The 27,259-nt window shown below is 35.0% G+C and overlaps 1 protein-coding gene across 1 annotated transcript; it reads right to left on the minus strand.

Moving 5' to 3' along the window:
• Window positions 1-18,813: 18,813 nt before the first annotated feature.
• LOC100686718 (developmental pluripotency-associated protein 4-like) lies at window positions 18,814-19,766 on the minus strand. Its single transcript, XM_038564511.1, has one exon. The coding sequence runs from the start codon at window positions 19,720-19,722 to the stop codon at window positions 18,814-18,816; it is 909 nt and encodes a 302-aa protein (XP_038420439.1). The 5' UTR covers window positions 19,723-19,766.
• Window positions 19,767-27,259: the final 7,493 nt, after the last annotated feature.

Genomic DNA, 27,259 nt, shown 5'->3' on the forward strand with positions numbered 1-27,259 from the left:
TTAAAGTGTCCATGGTACACTGACTTTATTTACAAAAAAAGAAAGCTTCAAAATCCCTAGACATCCACCCAGCTGTTTCTAGCTTCTGTTATATTTATACTGATTTATCTAGCATGGCATATAATTAGTTGTTTGGGTTATTGAATAAAGCCTGACTGTACTTGATTATGATTCAGAACACATTATTTATATTGTCATTATGAAGGCAGTTCTGAGCCAAGGTGCATTTCAACTTTTTTCACTGAGGAAAACATGGAGGAAAAAAATGGTACATAGCCTTCCTTAAAACACTATAAACTATTTGCTGTATATGCTTAATAAAAACATTAAGTATTTTTAATTAAAAATAAATATGTTTGGAGAGTTCTAAAACACTCATATCCATGTAACAATATAAATTTTTCATAGCCTATGGAAGATATCACAGCCTTAAAGACTAACTCACAGTCCATGTGTTAGGTAATTTTTTCTCTTAAATTTCATTAAAAGGAATTCATCATTTATATTTATAATGCATATATGTTTTACAATTCCATTTTTTTTATAATAGTGGACACAGTCCTTTGTGGAAGAGCCAGAGGGAAAAGGCAGGAAGTATAGCTGACCAGGATTCATTCTCCTTCAGGACCGAGCACTTTAGATTGCATGATATTTCACATCAAATGTAAGATGATAAGCTTGTTTATTGTTCTCTACTGCAGTTTCCTAAACGGCCAGGCCTTCAACAGATGCTTTTCTTTTTTTCTTTTTTTCTTATTTTATTTATTTATTTATTTATTTATTTATTTATTTATTTATTTATTTTTATTTTTACTTTTTCGATCTCTAATAAAATACTCCCTAATTCCGAAGTAACTGAAGTGAGTTTTCTTTCAAAAACAACAGTGGTCCATATGAAGACATGACTGATACATAAGTATTTAAGGACAATTTTCAGCTACAATTAGCCCAGAAACCTAATTTCAGTAGAAACTTTTATTAAAGCGATAAATATGAGACCAAATTTGCCTTCTAATTTGCCATCAAGGGTTTCACGAAAAAGTCACAGTATAGTTTAGGAGTCATTAAAAGTCTTTAATTTATTTATTAAAGCCTGCTTTAATAAATAAATTTAGGCTAGGAATCTATGTAGCATACACACTAAGCATTCCCCATTTGCTCATGCCAACTACACGGAGACAAAAGTACTGAGATTGTTTTAATCCAAGCCTAACTCAGCTATTTTAAAGGTCAGGTGAAAACTAGCAAAAGTGTGTGAAGACTCTCTGGAAGCCCTTAACTACTGCAAACTAAGGTAATAAATTAGTTAAAATTGGCCCATAACTTTTTTTTTTTTTTTTTTTCAGCTGGGCTTTTAGTGTACTTTTTTTGTGTACTTTGGAATGAGATCGGCTCTTGTCTTTTTCCTGAGAAACTTGATTTAGGATTTTTAGCTACAGAGTTATTCTTGCTATATGAGAAAGACAATACTGGCTTTTTAACTGAAAGAAAATGTGTATTATAAATTAAATAAGAAATATGAGATACATCTGATACCTGAGCATGACAAGTATAAATTTAGGACGTGCCTCTTTTCTCAAATTCGGCCACTATAGCCGCCTGCTATTCTTGGCTAATACTGTTTTCAACAAAGGTGTCCCAGTAGTGAACAATTTAAGAGCTAAGATCTTCCATGGAGTCTCTTTTTCACACACCTGGATCTGTCCTGAATGAAATGTCTTGTGGGAAGCATGTCAAAATTTAGTTCATGAGCTGATACCTGGCCCAGTTACTTCTATAGATCTGGGTGCATCTAAAACTAATTTTATCCAATTCCCATCTGTGATACAAAATAAAATGCTGCCAAAGCACAGTGTCCCTTTGCCTGCCTGGAATTTGGCAAAACTCTTGAATAGTTCAGAAGCAGGGGCACTGTTATGGGTAAAATCACCTCTGTGATTAAATACTTAAAAGCATGATGATCAGAGATTGTAAAATTGGATACAAAAAGCAAGGAAAATGTTAACACACCTTTCATTTGGTCAGAATTCTTTACAAGCATCAAGGGACCCCTGGGTGGCACAGATGTTAAGTGTCCACTCTTGATTTTGGCTCAGGTCATGATCTCAGGGTCCTGAGATAGAGCTCCATGTCGGGCTCTGTGATCAGTGCTGAGTTTCCTTGGGATTTTTTCTCTCTCTCTCTTTCCCTCTGCCTCTCCCTCTCATGCTCTTACTGTCTCTAAGATAAGTAAATAAAATATTTTAAAAATATAATTACAAGCATCAAGAAAAAACTGGGATTCTTAGAGGGAGCAGAGTTATGCCCCGGAGAGTCCTCTGATTCATTATTCTTGACAACAGCCCCCCTCAAATGATTTAACTCTATGTCAATATTCACCTAAACTGGCCTCTCTGAAGTGAGGCACACGTGTGTCACAACTCATTTGCTAAAAGGCCAAGTGGCCATATTCAAGTTGACGAGGAAGCGAGTATGGGGTAGCTTACAAGTATGTGGTTATTTAAACAAAAATAACAAGACTAGCTTTCCTGGGCAATAATGCAAATGAGGAGGTGGTCCTCAAGCCCAGAAGTGCCTTACTGTCTTTCAGAGCAGTTTCTATAGTTTCTTGTCCACAGAAATTAGCAAGGAAAAAAAAAAATCTGCCATCGAGATTGATAGACAATTTATAATAATTAACATCATGAACAATAGACTGCTTTCCTTACTCCTACTCACTAAGCAAAGTACTCAAAGCCATTGAAACTGTTTGAGAGATAATAAGGACTAAAGAACTTGCAGGTGTTCCACACAGAGGCAATGAGCAATGCAGTCATTATACCAGTCTAATTCCAACCAAAACAATCTCCCAGACAGTTGCAGAGGAGCTTAATGGTGACTCACTTTAAGGAGGAAAGTTCTTAAGTGTAGCCTTGAGCCATAAACCTTTGGAAGGAAGATTAGTAGGCCATTTTTGGCCTCATAGCTATAACCTTTATGGGTGACTCTACCTGAAATTTGGCTTCTGTTTAGCTGTATCTCGGATCCCTTCAAACACCTGTGTGCCTGCGATTTGCTGTGAGGGTGCCATTGCCATTTTCCTGCGAAGAATTATACCAGCTGCTCTGGAATTGGTAAGGGATCTATTTGAGACAGAAAGAAGCCTAGGAAATGACTGAGAGAGAGAAAGCGTACCATCTAGTTTAGGAGTCATGCTTTTCATGTCACATAGATGGGATTTTCTTTCCCAGGATTGTCTTTTTGAATTCCTCCTTGAAATAGCAGTAATACTGAATTCTGATGAAACAACACCTGTTTCAACCCCAGGGCAGGCTTTTGGGCAGTAATCCTTTCGGAAACTGATTCATTCAAGTCTGCTAAATAATTAGTGAGTCAACTTTCCTAGTAGATTTCCATTCCTTTGGGTAGGGCAGACTCTTTTCTGATTTGAATTGTTTTATAAGACAATCCCAGGTTATAGCTTCTAACAAATGAAATCCAAATTTATAAAATATGGTTTTCCATTAAACCTTTTTTTAAAGTGATATTAAATTTTTAACTTTTTTGCATAATTGGGAATAAAAACTCCCTCCCTAAAATATATTTATTTACATTGTATGCTGCACTGTCCCTTTATATATGGCAAAAATAAAAATATGATCTATGACTCTACTGAATCTCAGTGACAATATGTTGTTATTATTTTTTTAAAACTTTATTTATTTATCCATGAAAGACACAGAGAGAGAAGCAGAGACAATAGGCAGAGGGAGAAGCAAGCTCCATGCAGAGAGCCCGATGTGGGACTCCATCCTGGGACTCCAGGGCCACGCCCTGAGCCAAAGGCAGACACTCAACCACTGAGCCACCCAGGCTTCCCAACAATGTGTTCTTCTGACACTGGCTACCTTATTTATTTTAGATGTCCTTTATTATTTTAATGTAATCACTTAAAAAGTTGAAAATGACCTATATTTGTCGATTTCCTGTAAATAGTTTAGTCCATGAACAACACCATTTGCCTAGGTAGTGCTGACAATGCACGTATTCCATGGCCTAAATTCAATTACATAATTTTAAAATTAAAGCAATTAGGAAATTTGCATATACTAATATATGAATATAAAAGTATACATGTGATCTATAAATGTTTCTGACCTTGTATTTTTGTCAGGTAAATTGATGCTATTTAAATATCTGACATTTAGACTACATTATTCAATATATTAGACTTTCAAATAATTCAAAACCTTTGTCTTGCATATTATATATAAAAATATTTAAAAGAAATCCAGCTAAACTCAGTTACATTTTTTAGTGTAAATTATAGGCCATAAGACAATTGTAAGAAAAGGGGGATAATAAAAATTTTAAAAGGGATTCAACTAAAATATTACATGTTCTCAACCATGCTGAGCAATCACACAATCAGGGAGATACATTGACTCTCTAATCCTCTTGATTCACTGCAATCTGCCTCCTGTATTTCTATTGAAACTCTCCATACAGAGGCCTTCAGTGATGTTATTTTTAAAAGATCCAGGAGATGACATGCAACACAGAATTGTAAAAACTACATTGAACTATGTTTAATCTACATTGAGAAACAATAGGCAGGTGTAACACCTATTCAATAGAAGTGTATGTGATGGTACAAAATACCTTCAGCATCTGCAGTAAAGTATTTTGACTAGTGTGTTTTAATTTGTTCAATCTGTATTATAATTAAAAGCATTTCATTAAACTTTCGAATGCTAAGTCCAGAATAGAAACACAGAGACAGGTAGAACAGAGAAAATAAGACTGAATTATAAGACCACTGGGGGGAAAATTTTTTAATCACACTCCAAATATTAGACAATGGTTAATTTTAATCAGGGGGCTTGGGAATACATTTTATTTTACTTGCTGCTTGTTCTTCTCTATTTTAAATTTTATATAATCACAAACACTACTGTAAAAATGAGAGTAAAATAAGCATATGATGTGAAAGAGTAGATACCAATGCCTTAATTATTTTTAAACTAAAGAAAACTTATTTTGTGCAATTTTTACATTTAATATTATAACTTCTATTACCTTATTATATTTTTTAGTATTTCATACTGTTACAGTGTTAAAGTGCTGATTATTTAATAACAATGAATAGCTCTCACTATGTGGAAAGAAAGCAGATTTCAAAGGGTGCCTGGGTGGCATGGTCAGTTAAGGGTCTGACTCTTGGTTTTGGCTCAGGTCATAATCTTGGGGTCCCAAGAAGGAGCCCTATGTCAGGCTCCTCACTCAGTGTGGAGTCTGCTTGTCCCTCTTCCTCTGCTTCTCCCTCTACTCTCCCTCCCCCTCTCCTTCTGGAAGAAAGAAATAAAGTCTTAAAAAAATAATAATAATTCTAAAAAAAAATCAGGTTTGGGATCCCTGGGTAGCTCAGTGGTTGAGCACCTCCCTTCAGCCCAGGGCATGATCCTGGAGTCATGGGATCAAGTCTCACATTGGGCTCCCTGCGTGGAGCCTGCTTCTCCCTCTGCCTGTGTCTCTACTCTCTCTCTCTCTCTCTCTCTCTCTCTGTCTGTCATGAATAAATAAATAAAATCTTTAAAAAAAATCAGGTTTCAATATCAATGAAATTTTTTGAATAATTCACCTGAAATTATGACTATCAGCTATTGGATATCATTTTTCCACATGTTACATAATATTACATTGCAATAAATTAAAGCTCATGAAATTATTTTAACATAATATTTAAATTTTTAATATTGCCATCATTATATCCTTACTATTATATTAATATTTCTAAATCTTTTTAAAGAGAAGAAAACGTATAAATATACAAAATTAGCAGTAGAGCTTTCCTGACTGCTCAGAGCACACTCAATGAGTTTTTCTTGCTCAGGATGACCCTTGTGAAAAGGCTACTGGCATAAGAAATGAAAATACCATTCTGAAATGTATTTGAAATGGAGTCTCATTTTTATCAGCAACTGTAGATTGTGGCTGTTGTTTATTTATTTTAAACTAAGCTGTTCTGAGAATGGCCTGGTGAGATATCTGGAAAACGGTTAGTATTTTCTTTGGTCATATTAAATGGTCGTGTGATATATAAGTTAACAGCACGCTCATCTCCTACTTGTAGAGGCAATGTTTATGGAATTTACTTCTTGTATATTCTACCTACTAATATACAGTAACTTGGCATTGTTTTTATTCAGAATTCTCTTAGCTCATCTTTACTAGGATAAAAGAAATGATGTTGTCCTAGTACTGTAGAGTATCACTGTTTGAGATAAAAAGCTCTTTTGTGTGTTTAATTCCTTCTAATCTCAGTTATTCTTAATTTACAAAGTATGTGTGTCTTTTGCACTATGAAACATAAATATATGATAATATAAATATTTAATATAATGTAAAATAAATTTTAAAACGTTTCTGGTATGTTACACAATGAAAACAATGAATAAATCTATAAATACCATTGCAAGATGTTTGGATTTGTAGGGATTTATTATATACTAAGCCCTTACAACAGTAATGCCACTTAACTTTTGATCAAAAGTGTCTATCCTTATTTTTCCTACATTTTAAGTGAGTACATTCTTCAGCATTTGGAAGCCTACAGCCACTTGGAATGTATTCTCAGAGGGTTCAAAATATAACATTAGACTTCTGTTTCACTTTGATATTTTCTTTTATGGCAGCTATAACAAATAACCTAAGGTGGTTCTTTTCGATGATAAGGGAATATTAATTCCCAGGAACAGATGTGAATTCCTCAGTTTTCTTGCCAGGTACAATTTGGAAAATACAGTTGCTATTTTTTTTTTCACAATTTCACTTTTTACTCTCCTGACTCAGCATTGGGTTACATAGCTCAAAATGGGATATACCTTTGATAAAATTTTTGAATAGGACTATTAGAGGACACTTTCCACTTTCCTTTTTTTATTGCTGTTGTGTTCAACCTCCAAGCATAATATATTAGAGAGATTTAGATAAACATTTGCAAAAGTTATGACCAACTTAGGGCAACTAAAAAGTTTAAAAAGTCCACTCAGGGGCACCTGGGTGGCTCAATGGTTGAGCATATGCCTTTGGCTTGGCTTAGGTTGTGATCCTGGGATCCTGGCATTGAGTCCTGCAATCCTTCCCACTGGAAGCTTGCTTCTCCCTCTGCCTATGTCTCTGCCTCTCTGTGTCTCTCATGAATAAGTAAATACAATATTAAAAAATAAAATTAAATTAAAAAATAAAATAAAATAAAATGTCCACTCAAAACTGCCCTCTTTTCTGACTGCAAGTACAAGTTGGAGGAACAGGGTTTTCCTCGCAGCTACCTTTAGGTTTTATAATTCACTAGAAAAACTGACAGAGTTCATTTAAAATGATTTTATTTAGTAACAGCCTAATATGAAGAAACAATACAGCTTGAAATCAACCAAAGGAAGAAATGCATGGGGGGAAATTTCAGGAAATGTTTCAAATGTGGAGCTTCCAATGTTCTCAACTCATGACAGGATGGGCATGTTACTCTTCCGGCATTAATATGTAACGATACACACCGAGTATTCATAACCAAGAAAGCTTCTGAATCTTTGGTGTTCAGAGTCTTTACTGGGGCTCAGTCACATTACCCTTGTGGCTGACCTTTATTTTCTGGCCTCTGATAGAGGTCAGGTTAAAACTATTATTCTCCAGTCTATCCTGGAGGCTGAACTGCTACCCTGTGGTCCAAAGCCCCTATCATGAAACACATTGTTAGACTGTTGGCCAAATCCTCCAGGGAAGGAAAGTCACTCCTATCAGGAAGGATTATTTAATTGCTAAAAGACCATTTTGAGCACAAAGGCTAAATCTATCTTTGGGTTTAGTTATTCGTCACTACTTAACAAATTCTTCACTATATAACAAATAGTATAACTAGAACTGAAACATATTAAATTCAGCAAATGTGTAATATAATAATTTTTATTCATTTCTCCTATATTTGGTATTTCCAATAATTCTTGTTGCTTGACTCAGAATTAGAATAAAACCATGAAATAATTCAGGGAAACTACCTTGCATGTTACTGGGAACTTTCACTATGGATTTAGATTCTTCTGGTTTTGTATTTCAGTTTTTAAATATGTACCGTTTAAGAAACTCAGAAAAGAAAGTGTTTTCCAGTCCTTGTTTCCAGAATCAGGCCCTAAATTAAAGGGAAATTCTCATGGGTGCATCCTTCAAATCTCATTTCATGAGGATACTTTTCTAGTGGTATTTGTCCACAAAATACAAGACAGTAGAGCACATAGCAAACTTTCTTCTCCAATTTTCTTTCTTTTCTCCCTTCTCTATCTCCCCTTTCCCTAAATAGGAGCTCCTTTTTTTTTTTTTTTTTTTTTTTTTTAAAGAGACAGAGAGAGGCAGAGACACAGGCAGAGGAAGAAGCAGGCTCCTTGCAGGGAGCCCGATGCAGGTCTAGATCCCAGGACCCCTGGATCACAGCCTGAGCCAAAGGCAGATTCTCAACCACCAACCCACCCAGACATCCCAAGTTCATTCTTCTATATTAACTCGTCAGTTAATCAGTGAATGAACCTTGTAGATTCCCATCATCTACACAATACTCAAAATCAATAAACAAACAATTAAAAAGTTTGAGTATATAAAATAAAGGTACATAATCACAAACAAAAAAGAACTTCTAAAAAACAAGAAAGAGACAAATGATTGTACAGAATTCTAGAAAAGATTATTCATATGAAATATACACAAGAAGATATACAAAAATGACAAAGCATGAAAAGATGTTCAGTTCCAATAAAAAGTAAAGGAATACAAATTATACTGAGAAAAAAAATGTAAATTTTAGCAAAGTGGCTTTCAAGGAGCACATATTATTGAATACAATTATTAGTTTGAGATCAAGAACTATGTTTTCATTATCTTCTGATGTATCCTAAGGATTAACATGTTATTTGCATATGATAGACACTTACTGAATATTCATTAATGAGTGAATGGATTTCAAAGTATAAATCTGAAGTGGATATATTTTGTTTCTGATTAAAACAAATGCATAAGCTTTGATCATTAACTGAACAAATGTAATACTGACACTTTTATGAAATTTGAAGAGCTCACCCTGAACATATTGCCAAATCTGTGTCCAGCCCAGTCTTATATGGAAGAAATAGATTATAGTAAATGTCCAGATATAATGAATATATTTAAGGCACCAAAGCACCAAAGCTATGTGCAAAACTTTCCTATAGCAACCAATTCCTTGCATGCATACAGTATCAATTTGTGATTTTCTTTTTAAGATTTTATTTATTTATTTGTGTGTGTGTGTGTGTGTGTGAGAGAGAGAGAGAGAGAGAGAGAGAGAGAGAGAGAGGCAGAGACACAGGGAGAAGCAGGCTTCATGCAGGGAGCCCGATGTGGGACTCGATCCCGGGACTCCAGGATCACGCCCTGGGCCAAAGGCAGGTGCTAAACCGCTGAGCCACTCAGGGATCCCAATTTGTGATTTTCATAACATGATAATATTCATAGTATAGCTTGGTTCTGCAAACATTGAAACAAACTACTCAAAAACATCGAATAATATAGTCAAGGCTAGACAAACTTAGTAACTAACAAAAGAGCTTGAAATATAATTGTCTTCTTACTCAGTCCATTACTCTTCTTCCAAGTATAGGAAATTTTTCCAATTAGACTTGAAAACCCAAAATTTATAATCACACATACAAAGTAGCATTGAAAATACTACAGGGGCATCTGGGTCGTCGGTTTGTTGAGCATCTAATTCTTGGTGTAAGCTCACATCATGATCTCAGGGTTGTGAGGCTGAGTCCTACATCTCATTCTGACCCCAGTGGGGAGTCCGCTTAAGAATTGTCTCCCTCTCCTTCTCCCTCTGCCTCTCCCTCCTCTCACATGCTCTCTCTCTCTTTGTCCCTAAAATAAATAAATGCATCTTAAATAAGAAAAGAAAGAACACAATAGTACAAATAATTAAAGCAGAGATAAAACTAAGTTTGCCTACATATATGCTTATTTATTTATAAATATTATTCATCTAGTGCTTTCTAAATACTAATCTCATACCAAATTCATAGGATAGAAAAGGGGAAAAACAATCATGATGATGGTTTTCTCATTTCTCTTACTAGGTTAATCTTTTATAGCTCAGTGTTTTTTCAGCATCATCAGTCTCTTTCAGAGTGGCAGGCCATTGGTGTCTTATACTCCTTCCAAGGATTACCATATGCTTTAATTTTTTGAATAGACTTCAGAGCAGTTTCAGGTTCAGGAAAAACTAAGAAGATACAGGGATTTTTTATATGCACTTGACCCCACACATACACAGGCTCCCACCTATAAGCATTCTGATCCAGGTGCTACATTCATTACAACCAACAAACATATGTTGACACATCATTATCACCCAAGGTCCATGGGTTACATTAAAGTTCACTCTTGGTTTTAGCACATTCTACGGGTTTGAATAAATGTATAATCGCATGTGTCCAGCTTTACAGTATCTTTCAGAGTTGTTTCACTGCCCTGAAAATCCTTCTAGCCCTGCCTGTTCACATCTCCCTCCCTCACTTCTGGCCACTGGTGATTCTTTTACCACCTTTCATGACATGTCACACAAAATAGGGATCATACAGTATGCAGCCTTTTCAGATTGGCTTCTTTAATTTGGCAATATGCAGTTAGGTTTCCCCAGTATCCTTTCATGGCCTGATATCTCATTTCTTTTCTTTTCTTTTAAGATTTTATTTATTTGTTTATTCGTGAGAGACACACAGAGAGAGAGAGAGAGAGAGAGGCAGAGACACAGGCAGGGGGAAAAGCAGAATCCATGCAGGAAGCCCGATGCAGGACTCGATCCCAGGACCTCAGGATCATGCCCTGAGCTGAAGGCGCTCAACCATTGAGCCACCCAGGTGACCCTGATTCCTCATTTCTTTCTAGCACTGAATAATATTCCAGCCTTGCTGTTTGGGATAATTGTTCTTTCAATCCAAGCAGGGCTTTCTAATCTTTATACTTTTACTGTATATTAATTTTAAGCAAAAAAAAAGAATAATAATTGGTAGAAAATAGTTGTTCTCTGTTTTAATACAGATTGGGCTTAAAATTTGAAAGTTATGATTCATTTAAGCTTTAGTTAAACAACAGAACCAACTTAGCTTACACTTCATTCAGATATTCCTGTTGTCTTGAGAATGTTATGTACTCCTAAGTTCTACTCATAGTTCTACTCATAATTTGAGTTTCAGATTTCCCCAAAACTAAAGTACTAACAAGCAAGAAGGTCATCTGTGGTTCTCTCATTGCCTTACTAAAATCAAATACCCTTGATTTACAAGGAAGCTAACGTGTATGTTTATTTCTGTATGTATTACAAACTGCATTATCATCAGTATTATTTATTATTATTATTTTATACATTTATTTATTTATTTGAGAGTGTGTGTGTGCAAGCCAACGGAGGACCCAAGGGAAAGGAAGAGAGAGCATCCTCAAGCAGACCTCCCACTAAGTGAGGAGCCAAAGCAGGGCTCCATCGCAGCACCCTGCAATCATAACCTGAGCCAAAACCAAGAGTCAGACACTTAACTGAGTGAGCCACCCATAAGCCCCAGCATCATCATTAATATTATTACTATTTCCATAATTTTCATAATTATCATCATTATTTTGTTACTTTTTCTGTAAAGTCTAACCAAACTTGCAAAATAGTATACACCATTTTACACTTTAAAAATTAGAATCATAAGATACAATCACATGCCATCCTTTTGAAATTTTTCACCCAACGTGATAGACTTTGATAAATAATTTTTGCTGATTTTCTGAAGAATAAACAGTATCTTTCTGAGGAAAATTTGACTGAGAACTCATGATTTTCATAATACTTATTAAGAGAAGTTAGGAATTCTTAAGAACCAAGTATTTTTTCTGGCCGATACATTTCATTTCATTTCATTCACAGGTATTATAAAGCAAATATATTACATCGATATAAATATTTGAATTGTGTAGTTTGATCAGGCTGAGTCAATAAAATATATTATAGTGAAATGTCAGAATCATTAGAGAAAATGCAGTTATTAAGAAAATGCCTTATTATTATCAAACCACATCTTTGAAAAGAAATGTATTCTAGCTTTCAAAACTAAAATTAGCTCTTGCTATCAAGAACACAGGCACTAAGAGTTTCAAAAGGTAAAATGTTACGTGTTCATGGGAAAATATGAAACGATTCTGTTTTTCTCAAAGTTAGGCATATAATATTGAATATATGTATCTCTATAATGTACTTATATTGACAATACTAAATATCGCTTTATGTTTTACCAATATTGTTTTTCACCATTCAAGATGTTCAGGGTCAATTCAACCTCTTTTAATTGTATATACTTTGATCAACTCTTTCTCTCTTTTAATCTCTTCTTCCCTACATGTTCCTACCTCCTTTCCTTTTTTCCTCTGTCTTTGCCTCTCACACTCTCTCTTCCTGAGATTGCACTGCATCTGTCCTTTCAGCTGCACATATCTATCAAGTAATACCACTGCCTTTCTCTTTTTCTCAACATAGCTACTATATACATACAACCTTCTAAAAATCTGTTTAAGAATGCCAGTTGATTGTATTAAGATGTTATATGAAGTCATAGTATACAAGCATATACAGAGAAACAAACAAAAGTCCATGCTGGAATCAGCTAGAGAGTGCAGAAAAGGCTTAACAAGAAGCTGAGCTACTATAAAAATTATCTTTAAAGGCATTTAAGGGACACCTGGGTGGCTCAGCGGTTGAGCGTCTGCCTTCAGCCCAGGGCATGATCCTGGGATCCTGGGATCGAGTCCCACGTCAGGCTCCCTGCATGGAGCCTGCTTCTCTCTCTGCCTGTGTTTCTGTCTCTCTCTGTGTCTCTCATGAAAAAATAAATAAAATCTTTAAAAAATAAAAAAAATAAAGGCATTTAAGTTTAACGTCAAATACCAATTGTTTTTGTATTAAAGTCAATATTACTTTATCTCACAATTTGACCTTAATTTCAAAACTGTTTTCCCCTTAAAATTTAAGGGGCAAAAAATGTAAGTAATAAATATGGCAATAAAGAAAAAAAAGTAGTCGTCATCTCAAAGAGACATCACTCATTTGTTTTTGATTCATGACAGCTAAAAGATAAAGTGACCCTAAATCCCTGGTATTAATACAAGAAAAAAGTAAGTATATTGCTAAAATCTGTATCATTATCATTTTAAAATATATTCCAAAATTATGTCATAAACTGTTTAAATATGAAAGATAAACTTTGTGTCTATTGGACTAAAAACAGAATGAAAACAGAGATGCTCTTTGCTAGGGCACTTGAAGAGAGCAGTAGTTATATATTGGAAACAAAATTAACCCTTAGACACAAACATCTGGCAACAAGTTTATCATAACTTTAATGTTGACGATTATTTGAAATTTATGACTTGAAAACAAAGCAGATTAATCTTTTGTCTTACAAAATTTTAGTGAGTAATACTTTCATTGGTAGTTTAATAAAACTTCTTCCGAAAGGAAAAATGTTCCCCATGAAACAATCCAGTCATTTTATGAAAAGTTAAAATTCAACTACTCCATAGGAAAAGGGGGAAAAATCTGTTCTAAGTTTTACATATCATAACTTCATTGGTATAATCATGTTGAAGAATTTAATGTATATAATGCAACTTTGTTAAATTTTCTAAATCATCTCAAATAGGCTTTATACTTCTAAAACATCAAAAGATACAGTGAAAAAAAAAGATACAGTGATAAAAAAAGTGCTGATAAGCAAAGGAAAACAATTAAAGGATTTTATTATTTTATTATTCTTTTTTTTTTTTTTTGAGAGAGAGAGAGTATATGTAAGTTGGGAGGTCAGGGGGAGAGAGAGAATCTTAAGCGAGCTCCATGCCCAGTGGGAAGCCTGATGTGGAGCTTGACCTCAGCTTGACCCTGAGATCATAACCTGACCACACCACGAGTCAGATGCTTAACTGATCCACTCAGATGCCCCTCAAAGTAAAGATTTTAAATATTACTTATTAATTTTGTTTCTATGTATTTTGTCCTCAATTTGTTAATTAGGATATAATTAGGGTTTATGGGTATTTTGAAATAGGCCAAGATAAGATGAACAAAATCCTAAAAGGAATTATAAACACTAAGGCTGTGTTTACATATGGGACCTGGTTTGATGACTGTGATTATCCATTGTTACAATCATTTTTAACTGAAGAACAGCAATCAGTGCCCATTATATTAGGAAGCAATCATTATTTACTTGTTAAATAAGAATGTTAATCTAGTGCATCAAATGAATGTTTACTCATTTGTATATAATTTTAACATATCCAACTATGATTTAATATATGGAAATGTTTCTAAAATGAAAAGAAATACAATTTGAAAATCTGAAGAGTTAATAGTTACATAAAATCCCTAAAAACCTCATGATATATGTGTGTATGCATATATATATATATATATGCAAGTAATAATATAACTAATTCTATCTAAATCTCAATCAAGAGTTCTTTCACCCGAGAAATATACATTTTTACTGTGTATATGTCTATCTTCAATAACAACAACAAAGATATTTGTTAATTTCTTCTACATTTCATAAAAAAGGAGAGGGTTGAGAACACCATGCTTTCTCCCTTTGGTATGGCTCATCATTTAAAACCTTCAGTGGTTTTGTTTGGTTTGGTTTGGTCCTTCACAAGGACCTGGATGGATCTGTAGGAGCCTCTAAGGCTTGCACAAGTACAAACTTGGGTTGAACCAATAGTGCTATTGACCACTTAAAGCTACAAATAACATCATAGGCAAAAAATATAATCATAAATCCATTAGATACCTTCCATTAATGTTCATAATGAAGAATTCTGTTTTAAAAAGTGAATTAAAAAAAAGAAATAAAAACTGACATAATATCCAGTTCTAAAACCAAATTTATGAAAGTCAAAACATGAAATGTAAGGCTTTATCAATATAAGACCAATGAGATCACTTGTGCATCCTTCTTATAGGATGTAGTGGACACAAAGAAAAAATTGCATTTGTATAAATTTATATTATTTCAGTAATATACCACTGATAACTACATCAACAACCTTACTATTAAAATAAAGTTCAGGGCCTATTTTTTTTTCAGTTACATATATTTCATATGTGAGAAACTCACACAGTTTAATTCCTGTGTTTTTTAAAATATTAAGAACAAAAAAAAAAGCATTGGTTTCCCTCTAGTAAGCAATTTCTATCTATAGGTTCAAGACAGAAAACAAAAACCTACATTGTTGCTGGCTAGTGTCATACAAAACCATTCCTAAGGCTTCGTTAGGCAGAAAAAAAAAATACAAACTTTCAAGGGAAAAACATACTAAATAAGAAAGGTGTTTTTTGTTGTTGTTGTTGTTTTGTTTAGTTTTTTTTTTTGTTTTTTGCTTTTTTTTTTTTTTTTAAAGATTTTATTTATTTATTCATGAGAGACACAGAGAGAGAGAGAGGCAGAGACACAGGCAGAGGGAGAAGGAGGCTCCACGCAGGGAGCCCGACGCGGGACCCAATCCCAGGACCTTGGGATCATGACCTGGGATGAAGGTGGTGCTAAACCACGGAGCCCCCTGGGCTGCCCAACAAGGACTTAAAAAAAAAAAAAAAATCTATTTATGTATTCATGAGAGAAGCAGAGACATAGAGGGAGAAGCATGCTCCCTGCGGTGAGCCCGACGTGGGACTCAATCCCAGGACCTTGGGATCATGACCCGAGCTGAAGGCAGACGTTCAACCACTGAGCCACCCAGGAACCCCAGGAGTTCGGTTCTGGCTCTGAAACAGGATCCATAGGTGGGTTTTGAGCAGAGGAGTGTCCTGATTTGACTTGTATTTCAAAAGAATCTTTTCATATATGCAATAGAGTATTTTGAAAGGTTATTTAAAAATCCCAGTCATAAAAGTTGGTACAACACCATGCATCATCCCTTACTAACCAATTATTAAATCCAAATTCCGTAGTTCTCACAACCAAGACCTTAACAGTGCTGTAGTATCATCTAATCTCTGCTCTATAATCAAATTTCCTTTTACTCCACCTAACACATTTTTACGTGGCAGATCTCTAACATATTCAAACCAGGTAAGCTTTTAAAAAGGATATGCAGCAGGACGCCTGGGTGGCTCAGTGGTTGAGCGTCTGCCTCTGGCTCAGGCTGTGACCCCAGGTCTGGGGATCGAGTCCCGCATCGGGCCCCCTGCGAGGAGCCCACCTCTCCCTCTGCCTGTGTCTCCGCCTCTCTGTGTCGCTCATGAACAAACAAAACAAAATCCCCCCAAAAAAGGATATGTATCTCACATATGGTAAAATATACACATATCAAGCACATAGCTCTGTGGATTTTCACATACGGATGAGCCTAAGTAACCGCCACCCACAAGCTAAGCTCACTTCATGCTGACATAATTGGGATCATCAGGACTGCCTGCTTCTTCAAGTAGATTCATATTAAATCTTTCTGGCAAGGATACCCTCAGTGAGATATCCCATCAGAAAGCACATTTCTGTTTGTGTCGTTCCTGGTGAGAAGTCTGAACACTCAGTCAAGGTGGACATAACCAACTTTTTTCTCTAAGGCCCATCTTGCGAAACTGTAGCTTTCCTCGAGGCACTTTCAGATGAGTGAATTCCAATTCAGTGAGTTAGTATTTTAAACATTTCACCATCATTCTCCTCCCACATCTGCTCCTTGGGGCTGGGATCCTTGGAGACATAGCCATTTCTAATTTTGCTCCCTGGCAGAGTTCATGGGCTTTCTTCACGCAGATCCATTTGCCCTTAGCCAGCAACGCCTTGGCAGAAACCGACTCCGAAGCTTCAACACCAACTCTTGAGAGCCTTACATGTCCCTTTGGGGCCAGGAGAAATTTGGAGGGCTGGCTCCAGAGGCCTCCTATCAGCATTCCTAGTGCACCGCATATCTTGCTCACAGCACCCGTGCACTTCTGGGCAGACAGATCCGCAGGACTGTTACTTTGGTTTGCAGGTGGGAAATAGGACATTTCTCCCCCTGGTTTCTTCCAAACACCAAAATCATCCTGCAGGTTCCTGTTGCCACTAAATTCATCTGAGGCATGGAATATTGAGTTCCAAGTGCTTTTTTTTCCCCTTGGTAATATTTTGGGAACCTGGGAGGGAGATACTGAAGGAGGGATAGACTAGGGTAGTTAAAACTATAGTAAATTCTGGGGGAGGCTTGTGGGCAGTATAGAGTGCTGGGGAATAAATGCAACTTTAGAGATTTCACCTTGCTAGGGGCAGGAAAAAGGGGTAGATAGTCATCTTCGTAGTGGAACACAACTGATTTTATAAAGTTTACTTTTGTGTGTTAGGACTAGGAAGCTATCTGAAAGCAGATTGGGAAGGCCAAGGAATAGAAAAGTGAACAATCCACTAAAAATAGGGAAAAAGCTTAAAAAGGAAGCAAAATTAAAATTAATAATATGTGTACAATAAGATATAAGGAATCAAATGCATATACTATTTTTTACACTGAAAAACTCTGACCATTAATGAGTAATCGGTGTGGAGACACTGCAAGATCATATAAATATCTTGCTTGTCAACAAACATTTAACATTTTTTAACATTTATTGAGGATTCTTGCCCAAATCTGTCCATATCCTAATGGTTACAAACTTTCTAACTCTACTACTCCTTCCAGTACATTAGAGGGGGAAAAAGTTTTCATAATCTCCAAATCCACAACAATAAAACAATGTTGGAATCTGCCATAAGAACACAAGTGAAAAAAAATATTTTCTAAGAACCGCAGGACTATAAATTTAGGAAGGACACAAAAAATTCTAAATGAATCGAACTCATCAAATTATATACATTAAATGTATAGCTTTTTTAAAATGTTACTCATACTTCATTGAGTGGTTTTAAAAAAGAATCATGCCAAAGAAAATCATGATTTTTAGCTTAATCCTGAGTTAATATTAAGAATTTGCCCACAATGCATATGGCCTCCTATATACAATAGATAATTTTATATACAATTTAAAATCCAATACATTATGAATTTATGATTCAGAAGTACCCTTAAATATTTTTAAGCAGGAAAAACACACAAGATAGTTACAAGTAGAAATAATACCCGCAAAGGGTTCCATATTATTATCCCAGAGACATACCATAGAGGTCTCAGGTTATTAAGAAAACATCAAAAAATGTTTTCTATATTAAGAGTATGTTTCTGGGAGTGGGAAAGAATAACAGCTTTCCCTTTGGTTTAAAATACTCAACAGCCTGAAGTCACGAACCTAAGAGGGTGTAGCCATCTCTGGAGGAGTTGGAATTGCAGAGAAATCCAGCGTGGAAGCACACCTGTACTTTCCACTCCACCTCCCACTCCCAAACCCTCTGCCAGGCGGGGCTCAGGTTCCCACTTTAAAAGAAGTTAAGGTCACTTCTATTTCAGAAGGGCAAACGTTTGGTAGTATGAATGACTTTTTCTTCTTATTAAGTAGAATGAATGGTAATTTCTGAAATTCTCTTCCAATTTAAAATCTAAGAGCTCCTGCATCTCAACCCATGAAGCCACAGGCCCCATGGAGGTTGGAGGGTAACATCTGCAATGCACTAGTCTGTGCCCCTGTAAGCAGGAAGCATGGAGGGTGTGAGCAGCCAACAGTCCGGCCATCAGTGTCACCACGGAGTTGATTGTAGTTCTCTTTGTACCATTGATTATAATCACAGCTGTGTCCCTTTTCCTGCTATCGAAAGCTCATTGGAGGCTTTTCATTAACACCTTATTCCTGCGAACACATTTGGGGCACAGCATGTTGTCCTCCAGCTGTGGGGGTGGAAAGTTACAAGCGGGGAGCAAGAAGAGGGCGCATACTCTCCCCCGCTTTTCAGGCACCCAGGCTTGTCCTGCATGAAATTGCAGGTGAACCCAACCTTCTGTGTCTGCAGGCATACTTCTCCCATGGACCACACACCACTTGGCACCGTGGGCCTCCTGTGGCGATGCCACTGTCTCCATCTTCCCAGCCCTGGCTGCAATTCTGGACCAGGAGGCAAACACGGAATCTGGGGCCGAAGTGGTCACAACAACAGTATTGACCTCCTCCAGGAGAGCATCAGACCCCTCAGCGGGGGCAGCCACTTCAGGAGGGTAGGTTCCATCAGAAGGTATCTTTGTTCCAGGACTTTGCAGAGACATTTCCCCCTTGTCCATCATCAACCTTCTTTGTGTCTGGGTGAGAATCTTGGCCTCCTCTGCGGTGACAGGAATGTTCGTCTTTTGATCTGGGTAAGCATATTCGCAGCTTCGCTTATATACATCTAATTTCTGGCCTTTGGTGCTCAGCTTGAGTTCTTGGCACCAGGCCCGCAGGATGTCTCGGTGAAGCAAGTTGGCTGGTGGCAGTTTCGAAGGTAATGGAGGAACTGGGATTTTCTTCCGAATTCTTACTCTTGTACTCTCTTGTGCCGTCTTTTCTGAACAGGAAGCTTTGCCTTCTTTCATAGATCTCTTCCGTTTGGTCCCACTTGCTGAGGTTCCTGGTAACTTTGGTTCACCGTACGCCTGCTGTTTCTCTTTGGCTTCTTCCGACACAGGTTGGGATTGGCCAGCCAGGTAGTCTTCCCCCGACTTCGTGGAGCCCTTTTTGCCTTTTGCTTTCTCCATATCCAAAGAGAAGTCAAGGTTGACAAAAAGTCTTACTCCTGAAATGGCCCCGGGCCCAAAATTCTGTTTTTTGCTTTTGTATTCTAAGTAGATTTTAACTATTTTAACTTCTGCCCATTGTTAGAGTCTTACGCTGGAGGACGGTTAGAATGATTTGTACATGCAGACAGGTAGCACAAGACAGCTTCTCCCTCTATCTACTCTTATTATTTTAGAATGAATAGTTTATATATCCAAGTAAATTATCCTTAGTATTCATCTTTGTCACTTTCTCTTTTTCTGTCTGACAGTCTTTATCTATTTCTATCACTCGCGATGCAATGTGAGTCTCAGATTGGCTATTCACTACAACTCTTGATTACCAGTGCCTGATCTGAAAATCAAACATGAGAGAATTCAAAAGCAGAGAGATTCTAAATATCCATTCAGAGAATATCTCCTATGCTTAAGATTCTAGTCTAAATGGTGTTAACATTTCAATATAAAATCAGTCTGCAGGATTGTACATTTAGCATGGCATGTAACTAGCAGCCCCAATACAACCTTTTGCAACATCCCAATAAAGGAAATATAATTTTAAAAAGATACAAAATTTTCTTACATCGTAAGCAAAAGATCTGATAAATGATTTCCAGTATCTGGGAGATATTTTCACTAACTGTAATATTTATTGAAAAGATTTACACTGAAAAATAAGTAATTGAAAATATCTCTTGCTATGCCAATGAAAACTAAGAAAAGTTACCCGAAAAGGAATTAGGTGAAATGATTATTTCTTTTTCCTTATTCCCTTAAGCCCTAGATTGGACTCTGTCACTTTAATCAAAAACACAGTGAACTTCTGTACTTGCTTTGGCAGCGCATATAGTAAATTGAAATGATTAGTATGGCCCCTGCACAAGGATGATGGAAACAATTTGTTTACAGGACTTTTAAGGTATAACAACTAAATTCTTAGGGTAAACCAATGAGATTTGATGAGGAGACATCTAAGGTTACATTACAAAGTGGGTATATTGTGATTTTTAAGAGTTAAAAATGTTTAAGCAAGCCAGGGTGATTTAAAGCAGGCACGTTTTATATGTTCTTTATATGAAGTAGTTTTCTTATGAGACAGGCAGAGGAACTGGGATTAAATTTTGTCTCACACTGGCAAATCTACATAAACTAGATATTTGCCAGATGTTGGGAAAGAAAAGCTATACATATCAGACTATTTTTATGTGAACATCTGAAAAGATTATTCCACCAGCACAAATGTGGATAATAAATGGGTCCATGGCAACGTAGACATCCTATATGATGATACACAATATCTCAAGGTCAAAGGTTCCTTGTTCTGGGATAAAGGAGAAAATAAACATTCACACATAAATAGTATTGGGAAAGCAGAAAAAAAAAATATTCCTGAAGAGTTAAAAGAAAAATAGGTCTAGGAAATAGATTTATATACTCAGAAATTTGAACATGCTTTATCATTGTGTGGCATTATTCTCAAAAAAAAAAGAATAGGAAAATATACAAATTGGAAAATTGAGATGAAGGCACAAGTCAAAATCCAAAGAGCGAATGATATTTAAATGAATTAAGTCTATCTGCTACTGAACACATACATTCAAAGTGACCAAATAGTAATAATTCAATGGAACAAAGATTAGAATAAAAATAATTGCAAAGACTCCCCCAACCCAAGAAAAAACTAGTAACAGAAATAAAAGCTACACTGGAAATAAAGAGAACATAATTTTGATGGTAGAGAGTGGAATTAATATAATGGTGAAAAACTGAAAATTATTTCCAAAAATGCAGTTGGAAATAACAATGAAATAAAATAGTAAAAGTAAGAGTAATAAGTATTAGGATAGGGTTAGTGACAATGTAAAAACAAAAGAAATTCTGAGGAAAATATAAAATATTGAAATATAAATAAGTATCAGATATTTCCAGAGGTTAAAAAATTCATTGCATACATAGAACAAAAATTCTTAACCCAGGGGAAATTGATAAAAATGTACACATTGTTAAACACATTATATTGTATTTTAAAAGTTGAAAAAAAGAGACTGTTGTGAGTAGGCTTTTTGTACCTTTTTTTTTTTTTTTTTTTTACCTTGGTTATCTCTGTTATATGGGAGCACTATTAATCGTTTTATACAACGTTCTTATTGTTTTTATTATTTCTGGTTATTCATAGATTATGTTGAAGTTTCTATATAAATAACTACATTATCTAGAACCAATTACAATTTTAATGTGATATCTGGAATTTAATATCTGGCTTATGCCATACTCAGGAACTAGGGCATCCAGTAAAATATTGAACAGTAAGAATAACAATGCACATAATTGCATTTTTCCCAATGTTACACGGGATTCTTGTGAATTTCAATATTAAGTGTGATGTCTGTTAAAAATTTTTGCAGGTACTAAAGGATAAGCTCAAGCCAAGTTATACAAGACCTTATTATCGAAAATCATGGACTCATTAAAAAACAAAAATCATGTCTATTAGTTAAGAAGAATAAAAATTAAAAAAAATTAAAAAAAAAATTAAAAAAAAAAAAAAAAGAAGAATAAAAATTATAAAGATGTCCCTTTTCTTGTAGTTAATCTATAAATCTAGTGCCAATCTCATCAGCACATTAATGAGATATATTTATAGAACTTGGAAAAATAATTCCAAAAACCTATGGAAGACCAAGGTAAGTATAAAAATACAGCATATGTAACCAAGGAGAGAAAATTACTATAGAACTGAATATAATTTTGACAAAAGTATAAATTAGGAATCAGCGAGACAGAGACTAGGTCAAATATAGAGAAATAGGTTCCAGTAATGATCAGGGGTCCTGGGATCAAGTCCCACATCCGGATCCCTGCATGGAGCCTGTTTCTCCCTCTGCCTGTGTCTCTGTCTCTCTCTTTGTCTCTCTCATGAATAAATAAATAAAACCTTTAAAATAAAATAATAAAAATTTAAAATAAAATAAAGTACCCTCCTCGCGAGATGTGATAAAGGCAGCACGAGCCATGGCACAACACAGAGATGGAAGACACTGTCTTGATTACATAGGTCAGCAACGGGTTAGCCAACCTGGAGCCTGTTGTACTCTTGGACTTCAGAGTTACACGATTCCAAACAATCTTTTCATTGTTTATATCAGTTTGACTTAAATGGTCAATAAGTTTTCACCTAAAAATGTATCAACATACAAATGGAAGTAAGTCCAATATTTATAGTAACTAAATAAGAATGATATTATTCATAAATTCCACCAAAATTTTTAAAAAGTAATAAATTTTTAGCTAGTTGTTGCCTTGGAATACTTTATACGTTAGCTAACACTTTGTATTTGCTCTACCCCATCAGTATTATCTTGGTTAACCTTACATTGTCTTTGCCCTCTGTTTCCCTGCAAATATGGAATTGATTTGCCCAGCTCCAGAGAACTCCCCATGAGAATGTTGAATAAGATTGCACTAGACCTGACTCATGATTTTTAAAAATTATTTTATATTCCTCACTATTTACCTGTTAATTGTACATTATTTTACTATTATGTGTTTACCCTAGAAATTTCAACATATTTTCTTCATTTATTAAAATATTATATGAAATGCTACTTCTTCACTTCCTGGGAGATGCATGGGTTAATTTAGAACACAACATTTATTTCTTCTTTCACAATATATGTTTTATGTATTCATTTTATCTAGAATTTAGACTCCCAAGTATCACTTTTGGGTACAGCCAGTAGTCAATTAGATATGTCATGATATTTACCATTGTCCTGATATTATATTTACTCATTATTTCTTCCTGCATCATAACCTTTCTAATGGAATAATTTATTTTGCCTGGAGAAGAGCCTTTAATTACTGCCCAATAAATTCTTACTGTTTTACTTTGTCTGGAACCTCTTTATCATTGATGTACAATTTTACTTAATGTTGATTCTCTATCAGCAGTTATTTCCTCGAAGCACTTCCAATATAATATCTTATTTTATGCTGCCTCCCATTTTTACACTGAGAATTAGCTTTAATTCTTATTTTTATTCTTTTAAATATAAAATGTCTATTTTTCTTCCAGCTGCTTTTAAGATTTCCAATATTTTCTTGGGTTTTAAAAAGTTACTATGTTATTGTTGTTATATGCATGTGTATTCCTTGTGTGTATAATTTAATGCTGCTAAATTTTAAGTGGTTCTTGAAATGATAATGTAATGCCTTTCATTGGTTTGAAATTTCTTATTTGTTATCTCTTCCAATGTACTTGTTCCTACGTTCTCCCAATCCTCATCTTTGGAGAATCGAATAGCATGAATATTATACTTTTAAAATATTTTATATTTCTTAGTTTTTGTATATTTCTCATCAATTTGTCTTTCCAAATTTATGATTCATATTGGATTCATTTTAACAGTTTCTAAGTTATTTGCTCCAATTTTTTTATCTAGTCATTTAATTACTGAAACATTTAATTGAATTCATTTAAAAGTCACAATCTGATAATTCCATTAGCTTACCTCTGTATCTTTGTATTGTCTATTTTGTCTATTGTTTGGAAAAGTACTGTCTTCCTTTTGGCCTTGTTATTTTTTATTGTGCTCCAGATTGTTTTCTGTGTCATAGCAGTTTTCTGAAGATTTGAAACATATTATTTTTACATCTTTGTTGAGCTTTTCTGGCTATTCTTAGGATAGATGGTTATTCTATAGATGTATCTGTAAAGCAGGCCATCTCAGATATATACAAAATTCATATTTAGAGAGTATGTGATTGTCGCTGCTTTGAGATAGTTTAGATTTCTTAATCTTTAAAAGAGTGTAATGAAAAAAAAAGTAGAATGTCATGATATATAAATTTTTTTCTTTGAGTCTTAGTGATCTGCAGTACAATAGATTGTGGTAGAAGAGAACATTTGAAAATATTCGAATAAGCAAATTTAAATAGACTTCTTTCATCACTGAGTTTCTCTGAGGTATTAATGTGAAGAGAAGTACTACAAGTCTCCAAGAAAAGCATAAATATCAAATATTTCTATTTACTTACCAAAATAAAAAAATTATATTAATGGAACATTTTACAAGATAAAATTCCATGCCATAAACCTTGGGTGTCAGATTAGGTGAACCTGAGAGAAGATCCATCGTTTCCATTATGTGAGTTACAATAATTAAATTTAAGATTAAATAAGGGGCCTTGTTAGAAACTCTCTTTAAGTGCATGAATAGTTTTTCAAAGGAAGATACTGGCCATCTGTTCTCTTGCTCCACTGAGAATAAAACAAAAGCATGTGGAACTTATGTTTGAGAAAGGGAGATTCAGGTTAGATGTAAGAAACAACTTATTGACATAAAGGTTGTTTAAACACAAAAGTACATTACCAAGGGAATTTATATAATGTCCTTCTCTGAACATCAGTAAGAATAAGCCAGACAACCATCTGTTTTAGTGGTTCAGTGCATATCCCTGCCTGAAAGCAGAGCACTGGATTATAAATCCTCTGGAGATACCTTCCATATTATAAAGATGTATACAACGTGGAAATGGCAGAAAGAAAAAAAATATAAGAAGAACCTTGGCATTAAAAAAATAAAGAAGAGGAACATTCTAATAAAGTTTTAAGTAAAAAAAAAATTGAATGTTAACAAATTGAATGCCAAAATATTAAATGTTTATCTTATATTCCAAGTAAACTTTATTAAATAACAATTGACATGCAGTAAAATGCCTGTTTTAAGTCTACCATTCAAAGATTTTCAATAGGGATGCCTGGATGGCTTTTTATTTTTATTTTATTTTTACTTTTATTCATGACACACACACACACACACACACACACACACACACAGAGGCAGAGACAGAGGCAGAGGGAGGAGCCTGACATGGGCCTCAATTCCGATTCTCCAGGATCACGCCCTGGGCTGAAGGCAGAGGCTCAACTGCTGAACCACCCAGGCATCCCCCATGTGCTCAACTTAATTATTTGAATTTTTTCCATTTATTTGCATCATCGGTTTGTTCCTTCTTGAGTTTTATTTCTTATTGCCCACATACAACAACATGAATGATTATTCCATTGTTTGACTAAAGCACATTTTGATTATCCATTAACCTATTGATACCATTGATAGGCATTTGGGTTGTTTCTGGTCTTTGTCTATTTTGAATAGATCAACTTATTTATTATTTTTTAAAGATTTTATTTATCTCTTCATGAGAGACAAAGAGAGAGACAGAGAGGCAGAGACACAGGCAGAGGTAGAAGCAGGCTCCAAGCAAGGAGCCCAATGCAGGACTCAATCCCAGTTCTCCAGGATCACACACTGGGCAGAAGGCTGGTGCTAAACTGCTGAGCCACCCAGGCGTCTCTAGATCAACTTTAAATGTTATTATTGTACAAATATTTTGGGGGTATAGATGTTTTCATTACTTGAGTAGAATTGCTAAATTATAGAATAATTATATTCAACTTTATAGGTAAATGCTACATGGTTTACCAACATGGTTTTCCATCTTACCTTTCACCTACAGTGTAGAACTCCAGCTGCTCCGCATCCTTTTCAACATTTGCTATTTTCAGTTTTCGATTTTAGTTGCTCCATAAGTGACATTTCCCCATAACTGCTGATTTTGAACATTTTTTATTTCCTTATTCAACATTTGCAAGTATGATTTTCTAAAGTGGGCTACCCAATAATTTTTCACGTTATTTGTCTTTGTATTATTCTTTTGCACGAGCTTTATATATACTGGCATTGAAGTCTTGTAAGATACAAGTTATAGGCATACTTCTTCCCACTCTGTGCCTTGCCTTTTCATTTTCCTATCAGTGTCTTTTGTTGAGAAGTTTTAAATTTCATTTAGTACAATTAATCATTTTTTCTTTTCTTAATAATAATTTTTATGTCCTAAGATCATCATTAGTTACCGTACAATAAAATGGATGACCATTAAGAATGTTATAATAAAATCCATTAAGTATATTTGACTGGTTTGTCTTGTCTTTTAGTTCTGATTCTTGCTTGCTGCTATATTTTGAAAATCTGTTATTAAATGAATATTTTCTCGTGTGCTTGTTGGCCATGTCTATGTCTTCCTCTGTGAGATTTCTGTTCATGTCTTTTGCCCATATCATGATTGGATTGTTTGTTTCTTTGCTGTTGAGTTTCATAAGTTCTTTATAGATCTTGGAAACTAGCCCTTTATCTGATATGTCATTTGCAAATAACTTCTCCCATTCTGTAGGTTGTCTTTGAGTTTTGTTGACTGTATCCTTTGCTGTGCAAAAGCTTCTTATCTTGTTCATTTTTCCTTTTGTTTCTTTTGCCTTCCTGGATGTATCTTGCAAGAAGTTACTGTGGCCGAGTTCAAAAAGGGTGTTGCCTGTGTTCTCCTCTAGGATTTTGTACTTCTGATTGTCCTGTCTTTCTGAGAAGTTTCACTTTGTATTATAAAAAGGGTTTTCTATGTCTCTGGGATACTCTTTACATTGAAGTCTATTTTGTTTTTATGTTAATAGAGCCTCATC

Source organism: Canis lupus, chromosome 19, assembly GCF_011100685.1.
Source record: "Canis lupus familiaris isolate Mischka breed German Shepherd chromosome 19, alternate assembly UU_Cfam_GSD_1.0, whole genome shotgun sequence".
Taxonomy (NCBI): Eukaryota; Metazoa; Chordata; class Mammalia; order Carnivora; family Canidae; genus Canis; species Canis lupus.